This window comes from Lasioglossum baleicum, unplaced genomic scaffold, assembly GCF_051020765.1.
Source record: "Lasioglossum baleicum unplaced genomic scaffold, iyLasBale1 scaffold1252, whole genome shotgun sequence".
In the NCBI taxonomy this organism is placed as follows: Eukaryota; Metazoa; Arthropoda; class Insecta; order Hymenoptera; family Halictidae; genus Lasioglossum; species Lasioglossum baleicum.
Genome location: NW_027470311.1, coordinates 1 through 25,911, shown reverse-complemented (window position 1 = coordinate 25,911; position 25,911 = coordinate 1). Strand labels below are relative to the sequence as shown.

The following is a 25,911-nucleotide window of genomic DNA, read 5'->3' as shown; positions in this document are numbered from 1 at the left end:
ATAATATTTGGCTCAGCATTGATTTATTGATATAATTTGACTACATATCCTCGATGTTATTTTTTTGTGGATTTAATAAATTTAAGAATGACATTTAGCAAAAGAAACGACGATTTCGATACATTGATTTATTCGAATAAAATTATTTAAAAATGTATTACAAATTTACTAAAATTTTATGGTTGCAATTATACTACGCATTATCGATAGTTAGTGCGAAGATAAAGAATTATATAATTTGAAATTATAATTTCGTCACGGTTGTTAAATATTTCAGTAATCATCATGTTTGAGTCACGCCAGATATTACGAGACCATTCGGACGTCTACGTGTGGGACGGGGAGTCGAGAATCAACAGTTCACTACATCACGTGCAATTGATCATGCCACTTGTGGATACGGCCTGAATGCCGGCTAGTCTCTTAGCCGGCGCGGACGTAGCGGCGCTGCATTTCAGGAACCGTCGTCGACGGCGTCATCACTGTCATAGTTCGATCGTTGCGTTCTAACGATCATTCCCTCGAGGGAGAGAAACCGACCGGAGTGGAACCGTGTCTTTTAAGGCGTATGTTGGTACCGTCTGAAGTACGCTGACATCACGGTAGTGTGTGCGCGTGTATTTGTTTGATTGCATGATCATTGACAATGACCATGACCGTGGAGGTTTACTACGACGGTTTCCGGACTTTTTCTTGGCTCGCTGATTTCATCGACTTGCCGATTGATCAGGTGAGAAATTTCTACCTTTTCACTTTCCTCAGAAATATCCAATTCTCTTATTTACCTCTCCACCGTCCACAAGGAGGGTACATCGATCGAAGTGTAGATTACGTCGGATGTCTGTCGGTTTTATTAAGTATCCTTCTTACAATTGAACTTGCTGTACTTAACGCTGGATTTCTCTTCGTCAAGGTTAAGGTTCGTCACGCCTTGAACTAACGTTTTCGAGGTAGCAACATCATAAACCATCGTTGGTTATCTTTCGTATAAACACAGTTGTTCCAATGCATGTCCGTAATACAGTAGGAAGAACGTGTAGAACAACAACTACCGATTCAATAATTCGAAGGGTTAACCATTTGTTAACGACTTCTTTGTGTTGTAATTTATATGGTATACATGCATAAGATTGGTATAAACAACATCATTCAAATTGCTTTCGTACAGTTTCTATACAATATAGCTATAAATTGTATTAGATTAAAGATGCGATTCTGATTGGACATAGCTTTTCTCTTCTGTACGTATTAGCTTTATCCGGCTTTCCTATGTGACTTGCCAAACGTTAGATGTTAAGCGAGAAAAACTTAATGTTCGAAATTTCTAGCACACTGTTTAACATTGAAAAGTGCGTAAAGTATATAAATACATGGTGTGACAAGAAAAACAAAAATAGCATCAGGCATAGTGTGTTTTGTGGAAGTGTTTCAACGTTTAATCTAACAATGCGAACATATGATCTCTCGGTGTGATTCGTTTCCTTGATAAGATCAAGTTCGTGCATGGTCTGACGTTGGTCTAGTGTGCGATTATCGATAATACTTAAAGATTCCGCGATAAAGTTATCGATAAAAGGCACGTGAGAGTCACGTAGGGGCCACCAAAGAAATTCGTGAAAGTAATAGGAGCCGATGTACCACGAAATATGTATATTCTGTAAATAGAATGACCGGTGAGTGTATTCGGAGACAATCTTATGCTATATGAACTGTATCAGATGCAACAGTTGGGAAAAGTTGAGTGCGTCGTGAACTAATTTCACACGGATGGCTAATGTTTGCCGTATACTGGCTATTAAAAAAAATTAACATTTTGCCGTTGATAAAATTAACGAAGGCATAATGTTATGGAAATTTTTCAATTAAATTTTAATAACATGAACTTTTTCGTGTAAAAGCTCTTTACGTATGCAAATTTCCTATGGTATATATTAAATGCCAAGGTAAATATTATTTTCAATGATATTCACTCGACATTTTGATAACTAATATTACACGGATATCTTATACATGTAGTTACATTTGTATACTTTTTAAATATAATTTAATTATTTCTTAACAATCGGATTTAATTATTTCTCTAATGATTTATAGGTGTTTCTCGAAATTGGCATGCACAGACAAATCGGGGACACGTATTTTAGAGGTGTCAGGCTATCCCTTTTTGCCCGTTGAACGGTAGTAATTGTATCCTGAAAATTGCCGTGCAGTAACGAGCAGCGGTGCAATTTCGCAACCGTTGAACGGTTCGAAAGGAGTCATTTCAAACGTCGTTCCTCCATGTTATTTTTAGCCAAACTTTTTTTCCACTATTTTCATTCATAAGGCGTTAGAAGCAGTTATGTCGTAGCGAATGAAGTTCGAACGATTAGCAATAACATCGTGGTTACGATGGGCGGAATAATCGCTAATACCGACCGAGTTACACCATACAAATAGTTAATCTTATTTAAACGTACACCACAAAGGTAACAATATATTTTCATTTGTCGTTAGATTCAATTTAAAAAAAATTTGTTTTTTCTCTTTTCCTTTTAACACTATTATTGATATTAAATTTTTTTCGCTCTGTGAACATCAATATAATGTTAACACTTGTTACATCTAGCTTATATGATATCTGTTTCGATAATTTACACACATTTACATTCATTACCATTTATACTATTCATTGCCATTGCTTTGCAGGCAATGTGTACATTTCGTTTGTTTATTAGTTTGTTTTTTATCTTAATTTGGCTGACCTCTGCTTACGTAAATCATTTTTACATCGAACTATTTTACTTTCGTTGATCGATTCGAACATGCACTAATACAAATATTTGATCTGTAGAGCGTATGGAGAAAAACAAAAATTAAACACGGCGTCGAGATTTGTTTCCGTACGAGGTATCGTGACCTGTTGTCGAAGCTTAATTTTAGAGCTACATGAGATACTTGAACGTCATCGATTGGAAGCAATGCAATTCGATGCAAGAGGACGTATGCGAAGAAGGGGGGTTCATTATGTACAAGAAACTTTATCGGATTTTTTTTAAATCGCACTTTCGACTTGCTCGGTCAGTGGCGAACGGTATAATTTTTTTCCATATTTATAACATTAATTACGAACCGTCCTAATATTGTCAATGAGACGAAGGATATCTTTTAATGAACGTAAAAATATTTTCAGGGGTTATTGTTATATACATCGGTCGGTTTAGCATGCCAAGTTAGTAAACAGAAGAAGAAGAGGAAGAAAGTAATACGGAATTGTTTTTTTCCACGACTAGGAACGGCGCAGTAATAATTGCGTATGATTCATTCAGCATCGCCTGAGCATAACACAGTGACCCCGTTCCTTAGCTGCTAATTCCACTGATTCGTTTTTAACGTACCGAAGAACAAGTTTCAACTTGAACGTTTACGTTGGAGTTGCGATCGAGGTATGCTTACGCCGTATATAACAATCGCCTCCGAACGAAGAATGCATCAGGAGCTAAAGTCGTAATGCTGTTTGAAGAATGTGTAACAAAACACTACCGTCCTCTATTTTGAGAAGCGACGTGACTAGGGTTCCCGTTTCGTTTCGTTTCGATGAACTACTCGCCCTCAACAAAACATGTTCCGTTATTCTAAACAGAGGCACGAATTACCGATGCTCCGAAAAACGTGTTTGTCCGGTTTCAGGACAGCACATAGTCCCGCTCTAGATTGCCCGAGATTCATGTTTATGGGCGAAAAGGACATAAAACTGTGCACATCTTGTATGTGTACATCCCGATGGTCTTGTTTCATTCATTTTTAATTCCCGCTAGGACAGTAGGTTAAACTATCCGGGCATCGTATTTAAATAAATTTGAATAGCTTTAATTAGTCAGAATTGTGATTATACTAAATATGTACATAAGCGATTTTGTTTTTTTATATTTCGAGTGAACTTTCAGTGATCTTAATGAATTTCAGTTTATCTAATTGCAGTATTAACTTTCAGTGATTTATAATGTATTTGCATATATCAAAAGCCAGTCTAATATCTTACAGAAATTTCTCTAATTCTATATCATGAATGTAAATTCTATTTTGTCGAATAAGAAATTTTGTTAATCGCATTTTATAATTTTTATCTTATCAAGGATTTTCGTTACAAGTTAATTCTGATTTCGAACACTCACAGGTTATTTAGAAATCTTCTACGAAATTATTTATTTTATCATTTCCCGGTATTGTTTACCCAGAAAATATACCGAACCGAAAAAGGAGCCTCGGATATCAGTGTAATTTCTGCATCCTCGCTCGTGTTAGTTATAATATTGAGTGTCCTAGATCGATATACTTTCTGATGAGAACACGTCTGAAAATGGCATGATTAATAATCGGTGACTCATTAATGATCTAGTATGTTCTTATTTCCTTTCTTAATATATAACTATTTTGAAGGTCGACGGTCATTTTTTTTACTAGGTTTGTTTCCTTTTTAATTATTGCTTACTTTGCATTTCCGTATTAGGTATTTGTTATTATAGATAGATGGTAGTTATAGCGTGAGCGTTTCACGTTTTGCGTATCTTTTGTCATTATTAGAGATTGTAAAACGAAACGTGGTTAGTGAGGCGTTGTATGGGTTGTGTGTTAATTAGCGATATAATTCGGTAAGTAAAGAATTTATTTCGAATCCGAATGTCAGGTGTTTCGATTCGATTGGTTATCATTCCTTTTCCTATATCTTTATTTTCATTGACGCAAGTCGCTCAGCGATTATATCATTGCAACGCAATGTGGAATGTTTAACTGGCAGCTAGCGCCGCTCTAATACTTTACTCGGATATATTTGTTCTCGTTTCAGTTCCATATAGTCCATTACCATATATCAGGTCTTAAAATAACGCATATGCGTATTTCTTTCAACATAAAGATTCGAGTAATATTCATTTGACCATTTACATCTGTCCTTAAAGATATAAAATATTACTGCAATTACTCGTATTCTTCGGTAAAAAAGCACTAAAAAAGATGATTAATTTTCTTCAGAGTAAACAAGATTATTCGTAATCGTAGTAAGCAACGTCATATTATCCTGATATTAATCACTATACTCTAATTAGTCATTAGCAGAATTAATGGAATAAGTGTTCGTTACGTACGAATTGCCATAAAGTCAGCTTGATTCACTTTTAAATGACAGAATAGTATTTGTATCGCTATTAAGTTACTTATATTATGATTATAGAACTTATAATTAACGTAATAAGTGTCAAGTTTAAAGGTGTTATTTGCGTTACACATTTACGTGTGCTGTTGCACAAATTATAAGTTAGTTACACGCATTTTAAAGTTCAATAGTGATTACTATAATCACTGAATACTACTATAATACGTCGAAAGTATGACATAAGCTATTATGATGTCGTTCGAACAAAAGTTGACGTTTGTTTATACAAATGAAATTGAAATAACGCAGCTTCGAGAACGACATTTCGCGATTCTTCTAATTCTGAGCATTGCAAAATATTTCTCCCACGCGAATGTTTATGCAACGTACACCGCCATTGATACCTTTCACAAACATGTAATTTTGCATTTTAAAATTGTTCATCGCGTTGCTGTCCAGCATCTCGTATACGCGTTTCATAATTAGTGGTTTCTCGTTTCGAACATTTGAAATATATACAAATCAGATCATTACAATTTCAATTTTTATGTGACAGACGTACATGAATTGCTATTGGAATTAGGATAATCGATAGCTGATATTAGAATAATACATATACATTGACTGAAAAATTATTCGATATCGTTTAAGAATGAAATTGTATTCGATTAGTTCAGCTACGATTTGCAATGGAAACAAAAGCTGAGGTTTTAAAAAGATGCGCGTGAAAAACAGTGTGCATCATGATTAGGCCGAGTATCACGTCCACAGTGGTTTGTTCATCTTGGACCCTCGCAGCAAAATAAATCGTCACTGATATAGTAGGTAGATTAACTCGAGGGCTGCGTGTAAACACTATGGAAATTGTTAATCACCTTGCTTTCCTCTCGTATGGGCGTGTCTATGTAAATCTCTCATTGATCTGTAATATTTTGTAAACATTAATTCACTGCAATAGACTTGAAAATCAAAGAATCAGGCTCGAATAGTAAACAAAACTCTTCTTTGATATAAAAATATGTTATTAATCTCGAAATAATGGAGAATGTATACGTATTCGTTACATTATACAATATCAAAGGCTATTAACAATGCATTAGAATTTTTTACGTTGCTTGTCTAATTAAACTTGAAATCTTTTAAATCGTGATATTATCTCTATTAACGAGGATAATTATATTTTAATATCTAGAAGAGCTTGTCGGCTTAACATTGAAAAGCCAAGACGTAAAGCAGTCTAGTAGTTTCAATGTCGCTTCAGCGAACTTTCACTGTATCTTATAATTTCATACTTTCGTTTCTCTCCGTTTCAAGTCGATGACTCGGAAATTTCACGAAAAGGTGTTATTTCATTCTCGATTTCTTTATGTTCTCCATCATTACATTTTTACCTGTTAAAATGATAGATCGATTGAGACAGGATGACGAATCATTAATATATACCTTGCAGATGATGTATGTGTTATAACGTATATACGCATGGTGTTTTCTCTTCTTCGCTTGGACAAACACTCATCCAGTAGAAAGTGAAATGCAAATAACTTTTCACGCCACAAGGAGGCACACGTATCCCGAAATGATAATTACGTCGAATAGCGCGAAGGCATAGCAGTATCTATGCAAACAACACTTCGCTTTTATGCATTTATTCAACGAATGAATAATCAACGTTCCGTATCGAGAACGGAATAAATATCGAGATTTATGTGGAATCGAAAAGATTTATCCATGATCGCAGCTCTGAGCCGTAGAATTAGGTTTACTGGAACTAGAACATATCAACGGTGAACCACATCCATCGTCGCAATTGTTCGTTTCGTAATTTTAAATTTATTCAATCCGCCTGAAAGTGAAATACAACGAAGGCTGCATATAGAACAGTTAGCAGAGTGTAATTCATACATTTTACAACTTGAAAGAGAAATTTTCTAATCGAGATACCAGAACCTAATTAATATCCATGCATCAGTGAAAGTGTTAACGTCGCTTTACGAAGTTGATTATCCACATCTGAGCATCGACAGATGGTCTTGTATTTATATCATCTTACAACGGCAATCAGGATAGTCTTCTATATTGCGGCGTAAGCTATAAAGCTTCCTCGACCGTGTATACGTCTTCTTCTCTGGTAAATCTCTAATTGGGGCGGTAGTTGGGAATCCAGACCTGGCCGATACCGTATTTCGTAGTGTGCTGAAACAAGAATAACTAACCATTTGAGGTCTTCGTTTTCGTCTCTGCACAAGAACAGCAGGTACCGTTTGCGTCATTCAAGTAACTGTTACAGGCTAGAGAATGCAATTTAACATCTGCTCGCCTCGTACGTAAGTGCTTGAGTTTAAACACCGTTACGTTAATTGCTTTCCCCTTTCGTCACTGTTGCTTGTTTCGATTAACGCGAAATAGCCCGTGACAAGGAGGAAAAAAAAAAGAACGTGATTCCCACGTGCAGGAAACCATCGGCAAGGAGATAGCCTAATTGCGTGTATCAGTAGACATATGGTTATTCTCAGTCGCGTGTACTAGATTCGTATAGTTTTCTTGGTAAATCCTGAGATCTTGAATCTCGCGTGCTCTTTTGTTCCGCGACTCTTCAATTTAGTTATTCGTGAACAGGACACTTTAAACTCTAATTAGGTCTTGGAGGATTATTAAGCCATTCAGGAAGTTGATGGACTGTTTCTCGTAGAACCTGGCATTCGACATGGATACGACTAACTTTGAAAAAGAAGGAAATAACGTATAATTACAAATCTCGTATCAAATCGATAACAAAATGTGAAAAAGAATGATTTATAAGATTACCTTAACGCAAGATGTATTTATCGAAGTGATTATGTTTTGCTGATTGAAAAAAATGATTCGTAAGAAATATAAATACAAGTTATCTTTTTTCATGGCTTGCAGAGGAAGACATTCCACGAAAGTTATGAATAAACCTTTCTTTTATCGAGTACACGAAATATTCGATTAGCTAATCGATTGGCACGAGTCAGTGTCGCCTCTGGCGGAAGAATTAGTTACTACGTTTAAATCAAAGAAACAATCAAAGCAGTGAATCCTATCGATGTTTCTAACATCACGATGTAAACGACTAAATCGATATATTCGATGTTCCAACTACGCGAAACTTTACTTTTACCAAGGTATGATATATATCGAATTGCATATACGTTCGAGAAGCTTGAAATTTTACGGCGATAAAGATAATACAAAACACGCGTTAACCTCTTGATTCTATTTTAAAAATGTTTTTCTCTTCCACAGTTCTATTTCGGAACGCAGCTATGTTTAAAAACGATACGAGAAAAGAAGAATAGATCGATCGAATTCACGAGGATTTTTTATCCGTTCCGATTCAATGTGTTTTTAATGGATCATCGAGTACCGTTATTTTAACAAGCATAGTATCATACGAAAGGTCGTTGTCATGTTAGCACTGAAATGGTAACGTTTCAATGACCGTATTAATATGTGCTATCACAGCATGCCGTAGTATGCGTGCGCAGAGTTCGTGCACTATAATCGGTTAATCACGAAAGTAGTCTAACGAGGGTGAAGGAAAATCTGCACGCGATCGCAGAATCAATCACGTAAGTGATCTCACGGTTGGCGTTATCACGTTTCATTGGCCACGTAGGAAAGTTATTCGTCACTGACGGCTTTGTTCGAAATACGGATCTACGTCTTGTATATATGTATACTCTGGAATGTAATGGCCACATGAAAGGTCTTTCTCGAAGGAGGTTGAGAAATGGTCGGATATCACGAATCCAGGAGAAGGATAATCCTGCGAGTGCTGCTTCTTTAGATTTAAAGGATAGCTCGAAGATTCATTGGAAATAATTGGGGCAGTTCAGGTAGTTAGTGCTCACTGTATAAATTCCTGCTTCCCTTGATATAGCAGATAGCGTTGAGAAATCTGAATGGATTATTTAATCGCTATATACTTTAAATATGTGTACTTTGTATCTTCATATTTATATATGTCCAGTTATGGAGGATTTGCAACTAAAAGAGGAGTATTTTAGTTCCAAGCTGTAGTTTCTTTAGTAACAGGAATAGAATTACTCGAATAAATTAAATGGAAGTGTCAAATGCAATAGAGATATTTAATATTTTCAATGGAAAGCATACGTAAGGAGAAGAAATAATGCATAATAGCATCATATATCAATGTAATGATTAATAGTCTCGGTTTCAACATAATGCTTAGTACTTTGCTCGAGATGGTACGACTTTTTGTCATCAGGTGATCGGTTGGATAATGAAGTAGAATCATTTATTTTAATGAACTTATACGTAACGATTTATTTCGTCTCTGTATTGTGATAGTTTTTTATGGATTTTAAATCGAACTCGTGTAATTCCACAGTTGAATATTTTACACGTCACACTAGAGGTTTATAAATTTGGAGTATAATTAAAGTTATAGTTTCAATAACAAATGAAAATTGAATAAATATGAATTTTTTATTTGCGATAGGAATAAAAGTATAGAATTTGCATAGGTAAAAGAGTAAAATGTAATTTATTATTATCATACCACTTTAATTATCTAACTAGTATCAATATTAGAGTTAGTGTTATTCTTAGTGTCAATATTTGCACTTACAATATTTGTAAATATTATCATATTTGTGTATGCATCGCAGCTTGGTGTTTCAGGTTTCAAGTGTTTACAAAATCTTACACTAGATATCGATAAAATTGATCTTCTATATAGCAGATTGAATAGTATTGTATTGATATAGTATATAATAGATACGTCGCACTTATAGTATATGAATTCAACGAATGCAAAAATGCAAAATATATAGACGTGTAGTTTATGAAAGAAGTGTAATTAGTATACGTCAAATATATCAAAGATTTAAAGATTTCCAGAATGGGAATTACTGATACAAAATCCAATTCTGAGAATGGAAGAGCTGGCAGTTGACGTCTCTGAATAGTCTATAGATTTCTTACAAGGATAAATGTCGTGAGTCTCAATCTCATTTAAGAAACCTAAGAAATATTCTCGCATGAAATTGTGACAGAAAATGGAAAATTAACGATATATGTATTAATATCAAACGTAAAAATGAGTGGTCGCATCCAGAAGTGTTTTATACAATTCCGAAATTTATTACCAAAGAAGATTCTGCGAACAATGCAAATATTTAATGGAATATACAAGGTTCTATGTACCCGGAGTTGCTAGAATCGAACAAAACAATTTCTACAGAAGCCTAGCGTGGACAATTGAAATCGCTTCGCATTCAGCATTGGAAACAACATGATTTACTGACAAACAGAAGAGGAATCCCCTTCCACCGGGTCAACGCATTTCTATACTTGCTAAGATAGCCATTACAAAAGTTGGAGAAACTTGATTGGAAAAAATCCAGTGTATGCATTAGATATTACATAGATTATTATCTACTTAAGGGTTGACAAGTTATTCAAGTGGAAGAATTGTATGATAATTTCTTAGCAACGTTGTAAAGGATCCTTTATAAAACATTAACACAGAGAAATTAATAAATAAATGGCGAAAGGTGTAGCAGAAATTGAGGAAAAAATGATGAAACATTACCTCTGATTGCATTTTTATATGAAAGAAGAATGAAAGTTTATCGTGTGATGAGCTGATAGTAAAAACGAATGGATGAAGGTTCATCCTTAGAAATGGATAATTGAAAACTGCTGTGTTAGTATTTTATAGTATTTCGTTATTGTCTATTTTATTAATGCACGATTATGAAATACTATTTTAGATAGCAGCTAAAAGCTGCCTTTATTGTGTACTGCCAACTTATCTTATCGTTTATGCTTTGATGATTATTGAACTATTAATCGAATCGTAGTAGGCATCATTTCGTAACGTTAATGTATAATTATCCCTGCTCATTTATGAGAACAATGGAACAATAAATCCTTTATGCCCGATATATTTTTATGGACGTTCTAAAAGTCATAAAAGTATCGTCGATGGCCGACGGTGGTTGTATACGATGGATTCCAAGTTCCAATTCTTACGTCTTGAGTGTAAAGCGAAATTTATCACAATTACAATGACTCGATGAAACACAGTCACGTGTATATTAATGTTCTCAATTGGTCATTCTACATCGAACGACTATCAAACGAAGTTCAAATAGATAATGGTGCTTAGGGTGTTACGATACTGTTCGACGACTTATAGCGATCGTGTAGGTTAAATCTATTTGTTATAGTACTTTTTATAACATCCAGTATTGGCAAGTTATATATAAATTATTGACATGGAAGATCTTTTTTTTTTCACGTTGGTGCATCGGAGATCCAGTTTATTCCGTTACGAGCTGCTGGCTCTTTAAACGTTTCACAACCAAGTTTTATAGTATTTTGTTGCCAGATTGTCGTTTATTACGATCGTTTTATTAAAATTGTTCGAATTAATTATTCTATAAATTTTGTTAGTTCGCTTCTTCGATTTGTTCTTTCATCGGTAACATTCAATGACCGATTGACCCTGGCTAATTATAGTGTCAGTCTTTCAATAAAATTAAGATACATTATTTCTTTATGATATTTTAGCATTTAAATATTTACTATCCTTTTTATTTATCTTTCATTTATTTCCTTTTACAACTGGATGCATATTTCTAAAAATAGTATATATAAAAGTACGCAATGTTTGTTATTACTTTTACTCCTCTTTCTTTGATTAATCACCGTGTTCTTATGTTTGAAATAAAAAGAGGATGTAAGTCAGTCAGTTAACCCAATATCTCCAAATAAACCATTAAAGCCACTATTATTATATCGTAACATCCACTATTACCATTATACGTGTATTCGAGCAACCGTAACCTCATTGCTCGCGAGCCAGGCTATCAAGAGATGTAGCTCTATTCCAAACGCTTATCATTTATACTCAGCATACTAAAAGTTCATTCGCACTGGACAAGTTCATTTACCCTTAGCCGATATCGGCCAGTAAAGTATCGGTAGAAAAAATTGACCAATTTCATTTATTCAATTATATTTATTCAATAATAACAGTATCAGTCAAAAGTCTTACCAATTATTGGAATACCGATTAAAGTACATGAATCGCAACGAGATAAATGCAAAGTTAAAATAAATAATGCTTAAATATTAAATAAATGCAGTCGGTGTGAGCCATTGTCGAAATTTCGTGAACATAGAGACCAAAGAGCTCTCAGTATTCATGCTCTTGCCCTTCTATCACATGTTCTTCACCCTGCTCCTGTTCGACGTTGTCAACGTCTCGTCTGAATCTGAATCCACCACCAATTCCAAAGTTTGGCGTGAATCTGCCACCTGGAAGACGTTGCATATCGCCATATCCTCTGATGAAACCATTCCCATATTTCTTTTCGACTGAAAGTCCACCGTGAGGTATGACAGGTAATCCTGGTGACTTGTTCATTCCACCATAGGCATTTGCGCTCATTCCGTTTTTCTCGTAGAAACGATGTTCGTAGTCCAGATTTACGGTAGGGCGACGCTCAGGTCCGTCTATGGGTTTTTTTACATCGAGAGCAACGGATCCCTTTGGATCGGTTTGTCGTCGGACACGGGAAGATTCCTGGTGAAGAAATAACTTTGTGGTTAATGAGGAAGGAGACTAGAACTTGCTCGATGGAACGAGATTAATAGGAAAAAAGATTTTCAGAATTTGATGAACAAAACGAAAAACGAGTTGTTAGTATCCTTGTACCTGTTCTTCCACAGCTTGTTCTTCGCCCTGTTCTTCTTCAACGTTGTCTACATCGCGTCTGAATCTGAATCCACCACCAATTCCAACGTTTGGCGTGAATCTGCCACCTGGGAGTCGTTGCATATCACCATATCCTCTGATGAAGCCATTTCCATAGTTCTTCTCTACTTTAAGTCCACCGTGAGGTATGATAGGTAATCCTGGTGACTTGTTCATTCCACCAAAGGCATCTGCGGTCATTCCGTTTTTGTCGTAGATACGATGTTGGTAGTCCAGATTTATGGTTGGACGACGGTCAGGTCCGCCCATAGGTTTGGTTCCTTCGAGGACGATGGATCCCTGGGGATCGGCTTCTCGTCTTACACGGGAAGATTCCTGTGAAGAAATAACTTCGTGGTTAATGATGAAACTGAATAGAATTTGTTCGATGGAACGTGTTTGAGATTATTTTCGAAATTTGATGACTAAATGAAAAACGAGCTGTTAGTATCATTGTACCTGTTCTTCCACAGCTTGTTCTTCGCCCTGTTCTTCTTCGACATTGTCAACGTCTCGTCTGAATCTGAATCCACCACCAATTCCAATGTTTGGCGTGAATCTGCCACCTGGAAGACGTTGCATATCGCCATATCCTCTGATGAAACCATTCCCATACTTCTTTTCGACTGAAAGTCCACCGTGAGGTATGACAGGTAATCTGGTGACTTGTTCATTCCACCATAGGCATTTGCGCTCATTCCGTTTTTCTCGTAGAAACGATGTTGTAGTCCAGATTTATGGTAAGGGCGACGCTCAGGTCCGTCTATGGGTTTTTTTACATCGAGAACAACGGATCCCTTTGGATCGGTTTGTCGTCGGACACGGAAGATTCCTGGCGAAGAGATAACTTCGTGGTTAATGAGGAAGCAGAATAGAATTTGTTCGATAGAAGGTGTTCGAGATTAAAAGGAAAAGGGATTTTCGAAATTTAGAGAATACAGGGAGAAACGAGCTGTTAGTGTCTTATACCTGTTCTTCCACCACTTGCACTTCGCCTCGTTCTTCTTCAACGTTGTCAACGTCTCGTCTGAATCGGAATCCACCACCAATTCCAATGTTTGGCGTGAATCTGCACCTGGAAGACGTTGCATATCACCATATCCTCTGATGAAACCATTCCCATATTTCTTTTCGACTGAAAGTCACCGTGAGGTATGACAGGTAATCCTGGTGACTTGTTCATTCCACATAGGCATTTGCGCTCATTCCTGTTTTTCTCGTAGAAACGATGTTGGTAGTCCAGATTTATGGTAGGGGCGACGCTCAGGTCCGTCAATGGTTTTTTTACATCGAGAACAACGGATCCCTTTGGATCGGTTTGTCGTCGGACACGGGAAGATTCCTGGCGAAGAGATAACTTCGTGGTTAATGAGGAAGCAGATAGAATTTGTTCGATAGAAGGTGTTTGAGATTAAAGGAAAAGGGATTTTCGAAATTTATAGAATACAGAGAGAAACGAGCTGTTAGTGTCCTTATACCTGTTCTTCCACCACTTGCTCTTCGCCTCGTTCTTCTTCAACGTTGTCAACGTCTCGTCTGAATCGGAATCCACCACCAATTCCAATGTTTGGCGTGAATCTGCCACCTGGAAGACGTTGCATATCACCATATCCTCTGATGATACCATTCCCATACTTCTTTTCGACTGAAAGTCCACCGTGAGGTATGACAGGTAATCCTGGTGACTTGTTCATTCCACCATAGGCATTTGCGCTCATTCCCGTTTTTCTCGTAGGAAACGATGTTGGTAGTCCAGATTTATGGTAGGGCGACGCTCAGGTCCGTCTATGGGTTTTTTTACATCGAGAACAACGGATCCCTTTGGATCGGTTTGTCGTCGGACACGGGAAGATTCCTGGTGAAGAAATTACTTCGTGGTTAATGAGGAAGGGAGACTAGAACTTGTTCGATAGAAGGTGTTTGTGATTAATAGGAAAAAGATTTTCAGAATTTGAACAAAACGAAAAACAAGTTGTTAGTATCCTTGTACCTGTTGTTCCACAGCTTGTTCTTCGCCCTGTTCTTCATTCAACGTTGTCTACGTCTCGTCGGAATCTGAATCCACCACCTTAATTCCAATGTTTGGCGTGATCCTGCCGCCTGGAAGACGTAGCATATCACTATGTCCTCTGATGAAGCCATTTCGATAGTTCTTCTCTACTTTAAGTCCACCGTGAGGTATTGATAGGTAATCCTGGTGACTTGTTCATTTCCACCAAAAGCATCTGCGGTCATTCCGTTTTCTGTCGTAGATACGATGTTGGTAGTTCAGATTTATGGTTGGACGACGGTCAGGTCCGCCCATAGGTTTTGCTTTCTTCGAGGACGATGGATCCCTGGGGATCTCTTCTCGTCGGACACGGAAAGATTCCTGGTGGAGAAATACCTTCGTGGTTAATGAGGAAAGGGACTTAGAACTTGCTCGATGGAACGTATTTGGATTTAATGGGAAAAGGCATTTGAGATGGGGAGTTGCGAGAAGTTGTTAAGGATTGTTTAGGAGGACTGATGGCTGTGAGAATATTTTTAGAACTTTAGTTAATGGTAGTTGAGTTAAGAAATGGTCTTTGGTACGAATCTTAGATTTCTTATTATATTCTTAGTAGCTGGTGCAAAGAGTTTAGATATGAATTAAAATAGTTTCTTACTCAAATTCATGGTACTTGTAAGAAATAGCGAATTCTAATGTTTTATTTAATCAATAATAGATAATTGATATATTGTTAAAATCATGGCCCTAATATGATTCTATGGTCCTCTATCTTCATTTATTTTTCTATATGTAACATATGTCTTTTGTCATAACATTGTGAATATATGAATTGTGTATATTTGAAAAACTGTTTAAAAGTATTGCAAAAGTATATCTACGTCTTCTATTAGACAATATTCAATTTGAGACAAACGAGAAATTAAAGGACGCGTATAATCCTTAGACTGATATTATTTAGGTATTTAGGTTTCAAAATTGATCGAATATAAATGAATTATACTTACATCTAGTTCTCCTGCGATTTTCCGATTGGGCAGCTGCGAATGCAACAGCACAAAGAAGTGCAAGGGCGAATCCGGTGGATTTCATCTTGTAAGAGTTCTTTGATTCGTTTTGAACACTTAGACACTAGATCACTAATTGCTCTTGTCTGAGCAGCTGATTCGAATTATGATACATTCAGCGAGAGCTTAGTCTTATATACGAATTTCAAACTTGAAGCTTTTTCCCTGTTTCCTTGTGGTACTCTTAGCCGGGGGATCACCGTGGGTTATCCGGTTTAACCGTCTCGTGTGGCTGGGGAAGTCCGGGAGTTACCCGTTGCGGGGTCAAACAACTAATGTGTCTCTGCCCGCTTATCACACACGTTCGATTGGAATGCATGAAATGCGTATCGTGATTCCAGTGATTTTTCCACTTCCATTGAAATTCCACTCTTACAATCAGTAACGATTTTCAATTTCTATGATTTCAGTTCCGTCGATATATCCATTCTTACAACCAGTAACGATTTCAATTACTACGATTTCAGTTCTCGATATCCCATTCTTACAATTAGTCAATTGCAATTACTATGATTTCAGTTCCATCGATATCCCATTCTTTAAATTAGTCAATTTCAATTACTATGATTTCAGTTTCCATCGATATTCCATATTTACAATTAGTCAATTTCAATTACTTAGATTTCAGTTCCTATCGATATTCCATTCTTACAAGTTAGTCAATTTCAATTACTATGATTTCAGTTCCATCGATATTCCATTCTTACAATCAGTAACGATTTCAATTCTATGATTTCAATTCATCGATATTCCATTCTTACAATTAGTCAATTTCAATTACTATGATTTCAGTTCATCGATATTCCATTCTTACAATCAGTAACGATTTCAATTCCTATGATTTCAGTTCCATCGATATTCTATTCTTACATCCAGTAACGATTTCAATTACTACGATTTCAGTTCCATCGAGATTATCCATTCTTACAATCAGTAACGATTTCAATTACTACGATTTCAGTTCCATCGATATTCCATTCTTACAATTAGTCAATTTCAATTACTATGATTTCAGTTCTATCGATATTCCATTCTTTACAATTAGTCAATTTCAATTTCGTTCCGTTAGCATAGATTTTTGTTTAGTTTGTTCAGTTACATAGATTTCATCGAGCGAGTAGGAGAATGTTTAGGCTATGTCTATTATTTTGCCGAAGATCAGTCTCTTTTTTCTCGGAACTAATGATTTAATCACTCAGTGTTCTCTTACTCTTATTACTAACGCGATTGAATATCGAAATTTTCTAGTTCGGATATAGTTAAATTTCAAGTAAGCTGCTTTGAAAAATAAGAGAGATTAAATTCATCTCCCTTATTTCATTTTCTAAATTTCCATCGATTCTCTGCAATAAACAAAATAAAATTCATAATCGATATATTAGTATTTACTATTTTATTTACTTATATAGAGATTTATTATATTTTTTCTTACTTGAATTTCGAAAGATTTCATGGTGTTTCGAGGTTCTACTTTTCGATAAATTCATTAACGAATAAATTAATATCAATATATTATGATGTAACTAATAATTGATACATTATTATTAACACCATATTGTAACGTATATAACGTAGTGTATTAATACATCGATTATTTAATTATGTTATATTGCATCACAGTTGTCATAATCAACATTGGAATCTATTATAACATAACCCTGAAAATAGAACTCTCTGTCAGCGCAATTTGTAGTCCCCTGCTTTTGTTATGTTTTTTTTATTACGCTTTATCCTGTGAATACAATGCGTTATGAGCACCGAATACAATAGAGACGATGCAAAGTAACGTGTTCCTTTTCATACGCGGCCTTCGTACTTCGTATCAGTATAATACGTATTCTGTTGTTCTTTGTGAACCGGGGAAGCCTGTGGAGATCAAAGTGTTGACTCAGAATTTCCATGTTTCTCGATCGCCGCTTTTGGTGTTTTATTACTTTACTTACGCGAGATGCTGATCACGCGGAAAAAATTGCCTACGAAACAAAGATAACAGTTCAGTCTCGCGCGTGCAATAAAAATATTCATTATTATCGTTAGATTAGTTCAGTTATTCCCCGCGAGATGTAACCGGGGAAACAAAACGAATTCTTGATAACGAAAACGAAAATATATTACTTGTTTGTCAGTTTCCATTAGTTGCGTATCCACAGTCGAAGTTGTTGGATGTTCATCGTAATTTGTGGCTGCAGGTACACGTTAATTTATTTCTAGAATTTTCTGACTCTCGAGGAATTTTATTGCTCCTACAATTCGATGTGCTTTCTGGAAATAGAATATGAATTTGTGACAATTATCTCTATTTTTGTTAATTGAATTATTGTAAAATTAAGTAGACATTAAAATTGATTTCGATGGTTTCAAGCGATAGAAAATTTTTAGGTATCTGTGAGAATTTTTAAAGATTTAAGAAAATTGACGTTATTATTATTTTTGTGTATCAATCGAAATTATATCTATTTATTTTCCTTTTCCTTATATCACTAAAACAAATACTATATCTTTTGACAAGTATTTAAATTTTGAAAATGAAAATATTCTTATCCCTTATTTTATTTCCGGCGTTTAAGGAATTTGCTTGATGAAACGTATATTTGGAATGTTTATATTTGGAATGTTCTGAAATAAGAGAAATTTCCGATAACAAACATTAAATTATTTTGCGTTTTCGTTTTCAAATAGTCAAATATACAATATAAGTATGAATAAGATTATAAATTATTTGAGGTACTATTTTTGCTTGAGAAAATATGGTTTGTAGTAAAGCAAATATGCACGTAGATCTTACTTGATATATGTAGATAAGTACCTATATATCTTTCCTTGAATATCATTTGACGTTTCAGGGACTTCCTTAACATAACAAAAAAACTGTTACAGGAAGCAGTGGTACTTGGTACTTGTAATAATATTATACACTTATTTCAAAGTTTGTTTCATTTTTGTAAGATGTTTTTTATAAGATTGTAGTTCATACTAGAAACAGAAAAAAATAAAATAATATCCTTTATATGACCTGTAGTGGTTGGGTATTAAAGTAATCAGTACAGTACAGTGTACTTACACGTCAGTATAATTGTCTACATTGCGTTTGATCGATATTATATCTGATAAAGTTAAACAGCCTTCTCATGATCTACGTTGTTTATAGAAAAATATAAAGAACATTTTCACACGTGATATAATATTATCACTCGTAACATCTATAAGATTAGAATTGATCTCAAACTCTTATCGATATATGATACCTTTTTCACATGACTAATTAATATATTATTATTATAAAATAACATCGAATATTCCCCTAGTATAAAAATTTATTACAGTAATATTTAACAAATTTCTAATGATTATCTAAAAGTCTTACGATATACATTAACGGAATAAATATATTAATTTGAAAATTATACTTTTTTAATATTATTATATTTTTATGCGATGTTATATTCACCAATAAACATAACACGTATATTTTCTCCTTGTGTGCAGGTGAATTTTCTACTAACACAGTTCACAGCATTGATATTGGCTGGATTTTTAAGAACTTTTCTTAGTCCTGCTACCGTAACACCAGCTACCAGACATGTATTTGGTCTCGTCATTCGGCCTCATGCTTGGATATTTCTGCTTTGGCAGGTAAACAAACCTACGTGAATAAAGACAGATCAATTAGTTCAGGAAAAGCTTGTAGCTTTGATAAGCATGGGAGTGTTGTGCAGAAAGTTCGTTCTACGCTCATGCTATATACAGGGTGTTTACAACTAAGTTATCCCTAATAGAAATGTAAAATGAAGCAATATAAAAATATATCTCACATTTTCTCCAGCCAAGTAGTGCTTTAATATAATATAGCTTACTCCTTATCTTAACGTACGATTACGTAGCTCAAAATAACGTTCGAAATAAATACTCGATACGATACAGCGCTCGCTAATTATTACAAACATTAAATTACACCGCTCTGACTCTCTAGCATGCAAACAGATAATTTTCATTTTACATTGGAAAACGTTGGAAAAAAGAAATTTTTATAAAGTCACGTGTTGCATCAATTAAGATTGAACATCCTGCACAGTAGAAGTAATTGCATATCATAGCCCAGGAGGCATGGAAAAAGAAAGTGTTCGCAAGATTTCATGTACCCTCCCTACGCTAATTTAACCAATTTGCTTCTGTTAAAAAAGAAAACTCGTATCTTTTCAGGCAGGCGATACACCTTGCAGGCCTTCCCGCCTTATGTTACATAGCAATGCGCACACAAAATCCTCGTAATATACAGAGGCAAGTTACTATAACGATATCTTCATTACAATTAAACATATTACCAACACGTTAATTTCTTTCATTGGTTACTTTATACATCACGGTAACTTTTCATGCATCCATGGAGAAAGTATTTCCAAATTAACTGGAAGAGTTCCATTAACTCGAAAATGTGTAAATCGCGTTGAAATGTGTAATTCAGTGGAGTTTAATATTCGCAAAAATTGCCACATCCGTCCTGTGAACATGGAGAAATATTGAATAGGAGAACACAAGCATTCTATAAATAAGATCTTGCAAATAATCCGCTTAGCGTACTTTAAACTTTATCAGAGTGTAAAGCGTCTCGTTCCTACCTTATCAGTTTAATACGTTTAAACACGTGTACTTTTGTTCCGGAGAGATAGTGCAATATTTACGACAAACAATAACGTAAAGTTATTTTACCTTTGAACAAATTACAAACGTATGTTTCGATACATAACCTAGAATAATGCAAAAAATATTATTGTTATTTAGTATTTTGAATAATGTCAAGGATAATTATAAATATTTCAGCCTATTCGTTAAAAGAATTGATTATATTTACTTCGTTATATACATCGTTTTCTATGACATTCGTTGAATACGATTTGTATTTAGTAATCGTAGCGAATGAGATTTTTACGGAATTCAAATGATTTCTTTTCCCTTTCGCCCCCCCCCCCCCTAGTGGCAAAGTAAAGAAAACACTCGCATGATAATTTATCCTACGAATTACAAATAAACGCGAAATGTTAAAGGCCGAAGCCTTTTCACGTTTATCCTCATTACAACGGTCAATGATCGTTCCTTGAACTTAACAACTCATCTTGGTAATACGTTTCAGGGTTGTACTGACGACGGCGCTGCTCTACTTATCTTGCGTGCATTACCATCGACAGATGTACAATTACGGCTCGTACACACTCGATATCACTGGTAAGTAGACTCGTATCATCTTTAAGATGATTATGACGCGCCAATCCAAGATCGTTTACCACGTGACGCATCGAGCGTTACTAAATGAAATATTCGATCCGGCGTGTAATTCCCGCTCGTTTTAGAGATGTAAATAACAGAGAAAATACGTCAATCATTTTGAATTCTTTATAATTATTCTATGATATAAGTAGATTCCTAGATCGAAATGTCGATTAAGGTCGGTTTAAAGAGGACGTTATTTATGCTTCTTAAGGTTTATTTTCTTTTTTTTTTTTTTTTTTTTTTTTTTTTTTTTTTAGGTTATTATAATGTCAGAACTTAAACTGGCATTACATCTTACGTAAAAAAGATGCGTATTAATAAATATGTAACACGGATATAGTACATGGACGGATATGGTTTATAATAAAAATGTTCTTCTAAATAAAGATCTCGTTACATCTCGTGCATTGCAGGACCACTTATGGTGATAACGCAGAAAGTAACCAGCCTCGCGTACAGCGTACACTGATGGGTTAATGCGACGTGAAGAGGAACTTACGCCAACGCAACGTCATCAAGCCGTGAAGTGAGTTGACGTCTTCTTAACCGGCCGTTTATTCTACAACATTAATTATATAATGCACAACATGACATGCCCAGAAAAATACATCATGTGCATGTATCATATGTAATTTTCATTTCTATTCAAGAATGGTGTTGGTCATGTTATGGGTGAATCTACATTTATCACTTTATTTCCTCGCTATCTACGGTCAAATCCAATTTGTTACATGCATGACTTATTTTAGAAAGATGCCAACAACGTTAGAGTACTTCAGCTACGTCTTCCATTTTCAAGCATTGATGGTTGGACCGGTGATATTTTATCGTGATTACATCGATTTTATTCACGGACGTAATTTAGCTGGAACGAAAGCTTTGACGGTTAGAATATTGTTCAATCATTGTTCTTATCTGTCCACTCTCGATAACAGCGACAAAGAGCAGAAAAAGAACTGAATCAATGAATAGAGAAAAAAATTTCATTTCCTTTCTCTTTTAAGGGCTATGATAAAAATTCCGATCGTTACAATGAAATTATTCTGGAACCATCCCCGATACCGGTCGTAATAAAGAAGGTCGTAGTGAGCATGTTGTGCGCGATTATGTTCGTGACTTTCATTCCAACGTATCGAATTGAAAAGCTAAAAGGTTCGAATCACGTGTCTCTTTAATATTCATCGTCGCCTCACGTTGATCCCGCTGACATAAACTTTATTTTATTTACAGACGATGACTTCTTACAAAATACATCGGTGTTTTACAAGATGTGGTACTTGATGGTGACCACTATGCTGATTCGTTTTAAATACTACCATGCTTGGATCTTCTCGGATGCGATTTGTAATAATTCTGGAATTGGTTTTAATGGTTATGACGAGAATGGTGAAGCTAAATGGGATTTAGCTTCTAATGTTGATGTTTATGGTTTCGAGGTAAATTTTTCGTAACGAATAATTTAAACGTAGAATCAGAATGATACATCAAATTTAGTTGAATTATTTTCCAAAGCTTTCAGTATAGATATCATAACTACATGACATCATTGTCTTGATAGAAACTTCAGTATCATACAGCAGTGACGACATCGCTTAATCTTAATTCATTGAGCTCATCACAGAAGTTATGATATATTTACTTATCGATCTATACGTTTTTTTTTTTTTCTTTAACTTTTAAATAGTCGTTTTATTGTTTATGGTACCTTATGCTCTAGATATAATTTTATCTTTCAGATGTCTCTTAATTTAAAAGAGAGTATCGAACATTGGAATAAAGGAACCAATGGGTGGCTTAGGTCGATCGTATATGAAAGGGTAGAACACAATAAACTTGTATTCACATATGCCCTTTCTGCCTTATGGCATGGGTTTTATCCCGGTTACTATTTAACATTCGCCAACGCTGCCTTCTTCACTATAGTGGCACGATCCGTAAGAAACATTTATAATAATACCAAATGTAATATTTTGTTATTACTCAGTGAGTAACAAGCTTTTGTTTATTTTTTAAAATAGGCTCGTCGTAAAATACGACCATACTTTCTTGTGTCCAAGAGAATGAAGTTCCTTTACGATGCGCTTACGTTCATTTCAACGCGAATTTTGATGGCCTACATAACATTCAGCTTTATACTCTTGGAATTTATGCCAAGTATCAAGATGTACCTGTAAGTAATAATTTTATTACTTTTGCTCCATTCGTGTAATTGCAAAAAAATCACGATGTTATAATATATTTTTCTCTTCTAGGTCTGTATACCTGTTTCTACATATAATCGGTTTAGGTATAATATTAATTGCACCACGTCTTCCGAATGTCTCGTCGCACAAGAAAATTACCGAGAAAGAATTGAAAACTTCTCAGGAATTAATCAATGGAACTGCACGCAAATCTATGTGAACTCTACTTCGATGTGGCCAAAAAAGTGATGATCACATAAGAGATATATATTTTTTATGAATGTTTTAATATTCATATAAATATTATGTATATATTATATATACACGCACATATATACGTGCGATATTTATTGTTACGACGTGTTATTAGTACAAATTCTATGTCGAGCGTGTAAAAAGTATATTTGTTTTATATCATGTGAGTGAGTAATCATATACTTATGAGTGTCTCATGCATATTGAGAAGTTGATACTTAGCTGTTTCACAATTTCGCTAATAGACGAAAACTTGGGCGATGCAGTAAATATTATTATTTAATCGATAGTCTTTTTTAATATTATCACGTTCCTTCTTTTCTCTTCGCAATATTTATCGTAAGTATGAGTAACAGATAGCGATGTTCGAATAGAGCGAGATATGGTTTTAATTCTAAGCGATTGCAAGTGACTTTTGCAATTTTATACATTTAGTAATATCAAAATATCACGAATGATTTAAAATAAACTACAATGCTTATTTATAAAACGTTACCTTCGAGCATTTCATTGATGTTTATAAAAATACCGTGTAAAAATCCAATTACAAAAAATTATACAATGCTCGGCCTCTAGGATGCGAAAGTTACGTAAGTATAAATTCACGTTAATATTTGTTAAATTTACGAATCCCTATCTACATTTACATTATTAGAACTTGTTTCTTTTTTTTTTTTTCAAAAATTATACCGAACCTTAACACGTGTTCTTTTATAACAATTTCCAATAACTTATCGTACATAGACCATAGATTTAATAAAACTCGTAATTTTCAATGTCTACCACTTTCGATATACTAACAATATCAATAAAACTTCGTTGATTGTTTAAAATTTTTATACGAAATATATGCAAATACACTAATGGTTTGGTAAAATCCGATCAATGACGTTATCATTGCGACCCACGTGCCTGCGTACCCTCGAATAACTATAGTCATAATTCGAACGTTCACTGACGTTTTGTGCGACTATTTTCATTCGCTGCCTAATGGAATATCGTCCTTATAATCGGGTAAAGAGAAGCACCGAAACTGACGGCACTCCCGAAGCCCTATTACACAGGGTACTAGCGGCCACTTAGGTAGCAAAATCCTCAGTGCGATCATCGTGATCGAGGCGCGACGATCCCATGATCGTGAGCTCCGATAGAGACTCTCTGGTAGTGTTCTCTTGGTCCATGGAATTATGGTAAAATTTCTGTTTATTGTTCAAATCGTGGATGTGCAAAGGACAGTGAAAACGTCACGGATTCGAGGTTGGAAAAGAAAGAGAAAAAAAGATTTGTGCGGTATGAAAGGTCTATGTGTTCATGAAGGAAGGGATGTTAAATAAATATGGAGGTCTATGGCAGTGGTGATTTCATGCATTGTGCTTTTTTTATTTGGAAAAAAAATGTTTTAACCTTTGCACAACCAGGAACACTTTGTTTACTTCATGATTTAGTTTATGAGAGTGGTATTGTTAGTAGAATGATTGGAGTAGCTGTTTAACAGAGAACATTTTCTTACATTGTACGTTTATATGTAAGATTCTTGGGCAAGAAGATTCATTTTTTATTGTTAGTCAAAGGAAAGTATGTGCTTCTGTAGATTTGATTATTAGAAAGTAACTGATGCAATCGTTTGAATTCTGTTTGATGTGTACCTAGATAATTATGGATATATGCAATCATGCTTTTGAAAGAAAGTACAATGGTATAAAATAAAACCTGTTTCTTAAGATATGTTTGTTCTCTATCCATCATTAATCCATTACTGAAACTAAATTATAAAGTTTTCTCATATCTTTTTTCTTTATAATTCTTTTATATATAGTAGTAAAACCTTTGTTATTATCTTCTTGTTTTGCTCATTGCTTTGTGATAAATATATCTTATTCTTTTACATTATGAATAATTTTGTAAACAGTAATTTATAATGTTTTATCATATTTCTTTCAATAATTCACTGTTCCATGATAATATGGCTTTATTTAACAATTAGTGTCTTGTATCAGTATCAAATTTTTTCTCATTTTTTCTGATAAAGATATCTTAATTCTTTACAGCTAATAGGAATAATAAATTTTTGTATCTTGAATAACATAAATTTTGGTCAATTTTTATTATAAACTTATTAATAAAGAAATCTAGATCTATATCCAAAGATATCATAAATTTAATTCTAAATTTCTAAATGAAAGTATAAATTTAATTTAAAAAAGTGCTCATATTGTTTATTTAAATATGAATAAAAATAACAAAATGCAAGTAATAGATGTGTAATA

The 25,911-nt window shown here is 34.6% G+C and overlaps 2 protein-coding genes across 2 annotated transcripts; one reads left to right on the top strand and one right to left on the bottom strand.

Moving 5' to 3' along the window:
* Nucleotides 1-646: 646 nt before the first annotated feature.
* Nucleotides 647-23,609, top strand: LOC143220587 (lysophospholipid acyltransferase 6-like). Its single transcript, XM_076446208.1, is given in 13 exon segments — nt 647-730; nt 19,428-19,541; nt 19,543-19,574; nt 20,142-20,219; nt 21,070-21,161; nt 21,620-21,672; nt 21,674-21,732; nt 21,956-22,091; nt 22,211-22,358; nt 22,437-22,642; nt 22,943-23,140; nt 23,225-23,376; nt 23,459-23,609. Coding segments are annotated over 13 exon segments (1,503 nt in total).
* Nucleotides 12,324-14,602, bottom strand: LOC143220586 (uncharacterized). Its single transcript, XM_076446207.1, is given in 8 exon segments — nt 12,324-12,691; nt 12,899-13,220; nt 13,344-13,537; nt 13,540-13,681; nt 13,854-13,954; nt 13,957-14,007; nt 14,010-14,201; nt 14,413-14,602. Coding segments are annotated over 8 exon segments (1,560 nt in total).
* Nucleotides 23,610-25,911: the final 2,302 nt, after the last annotated feature.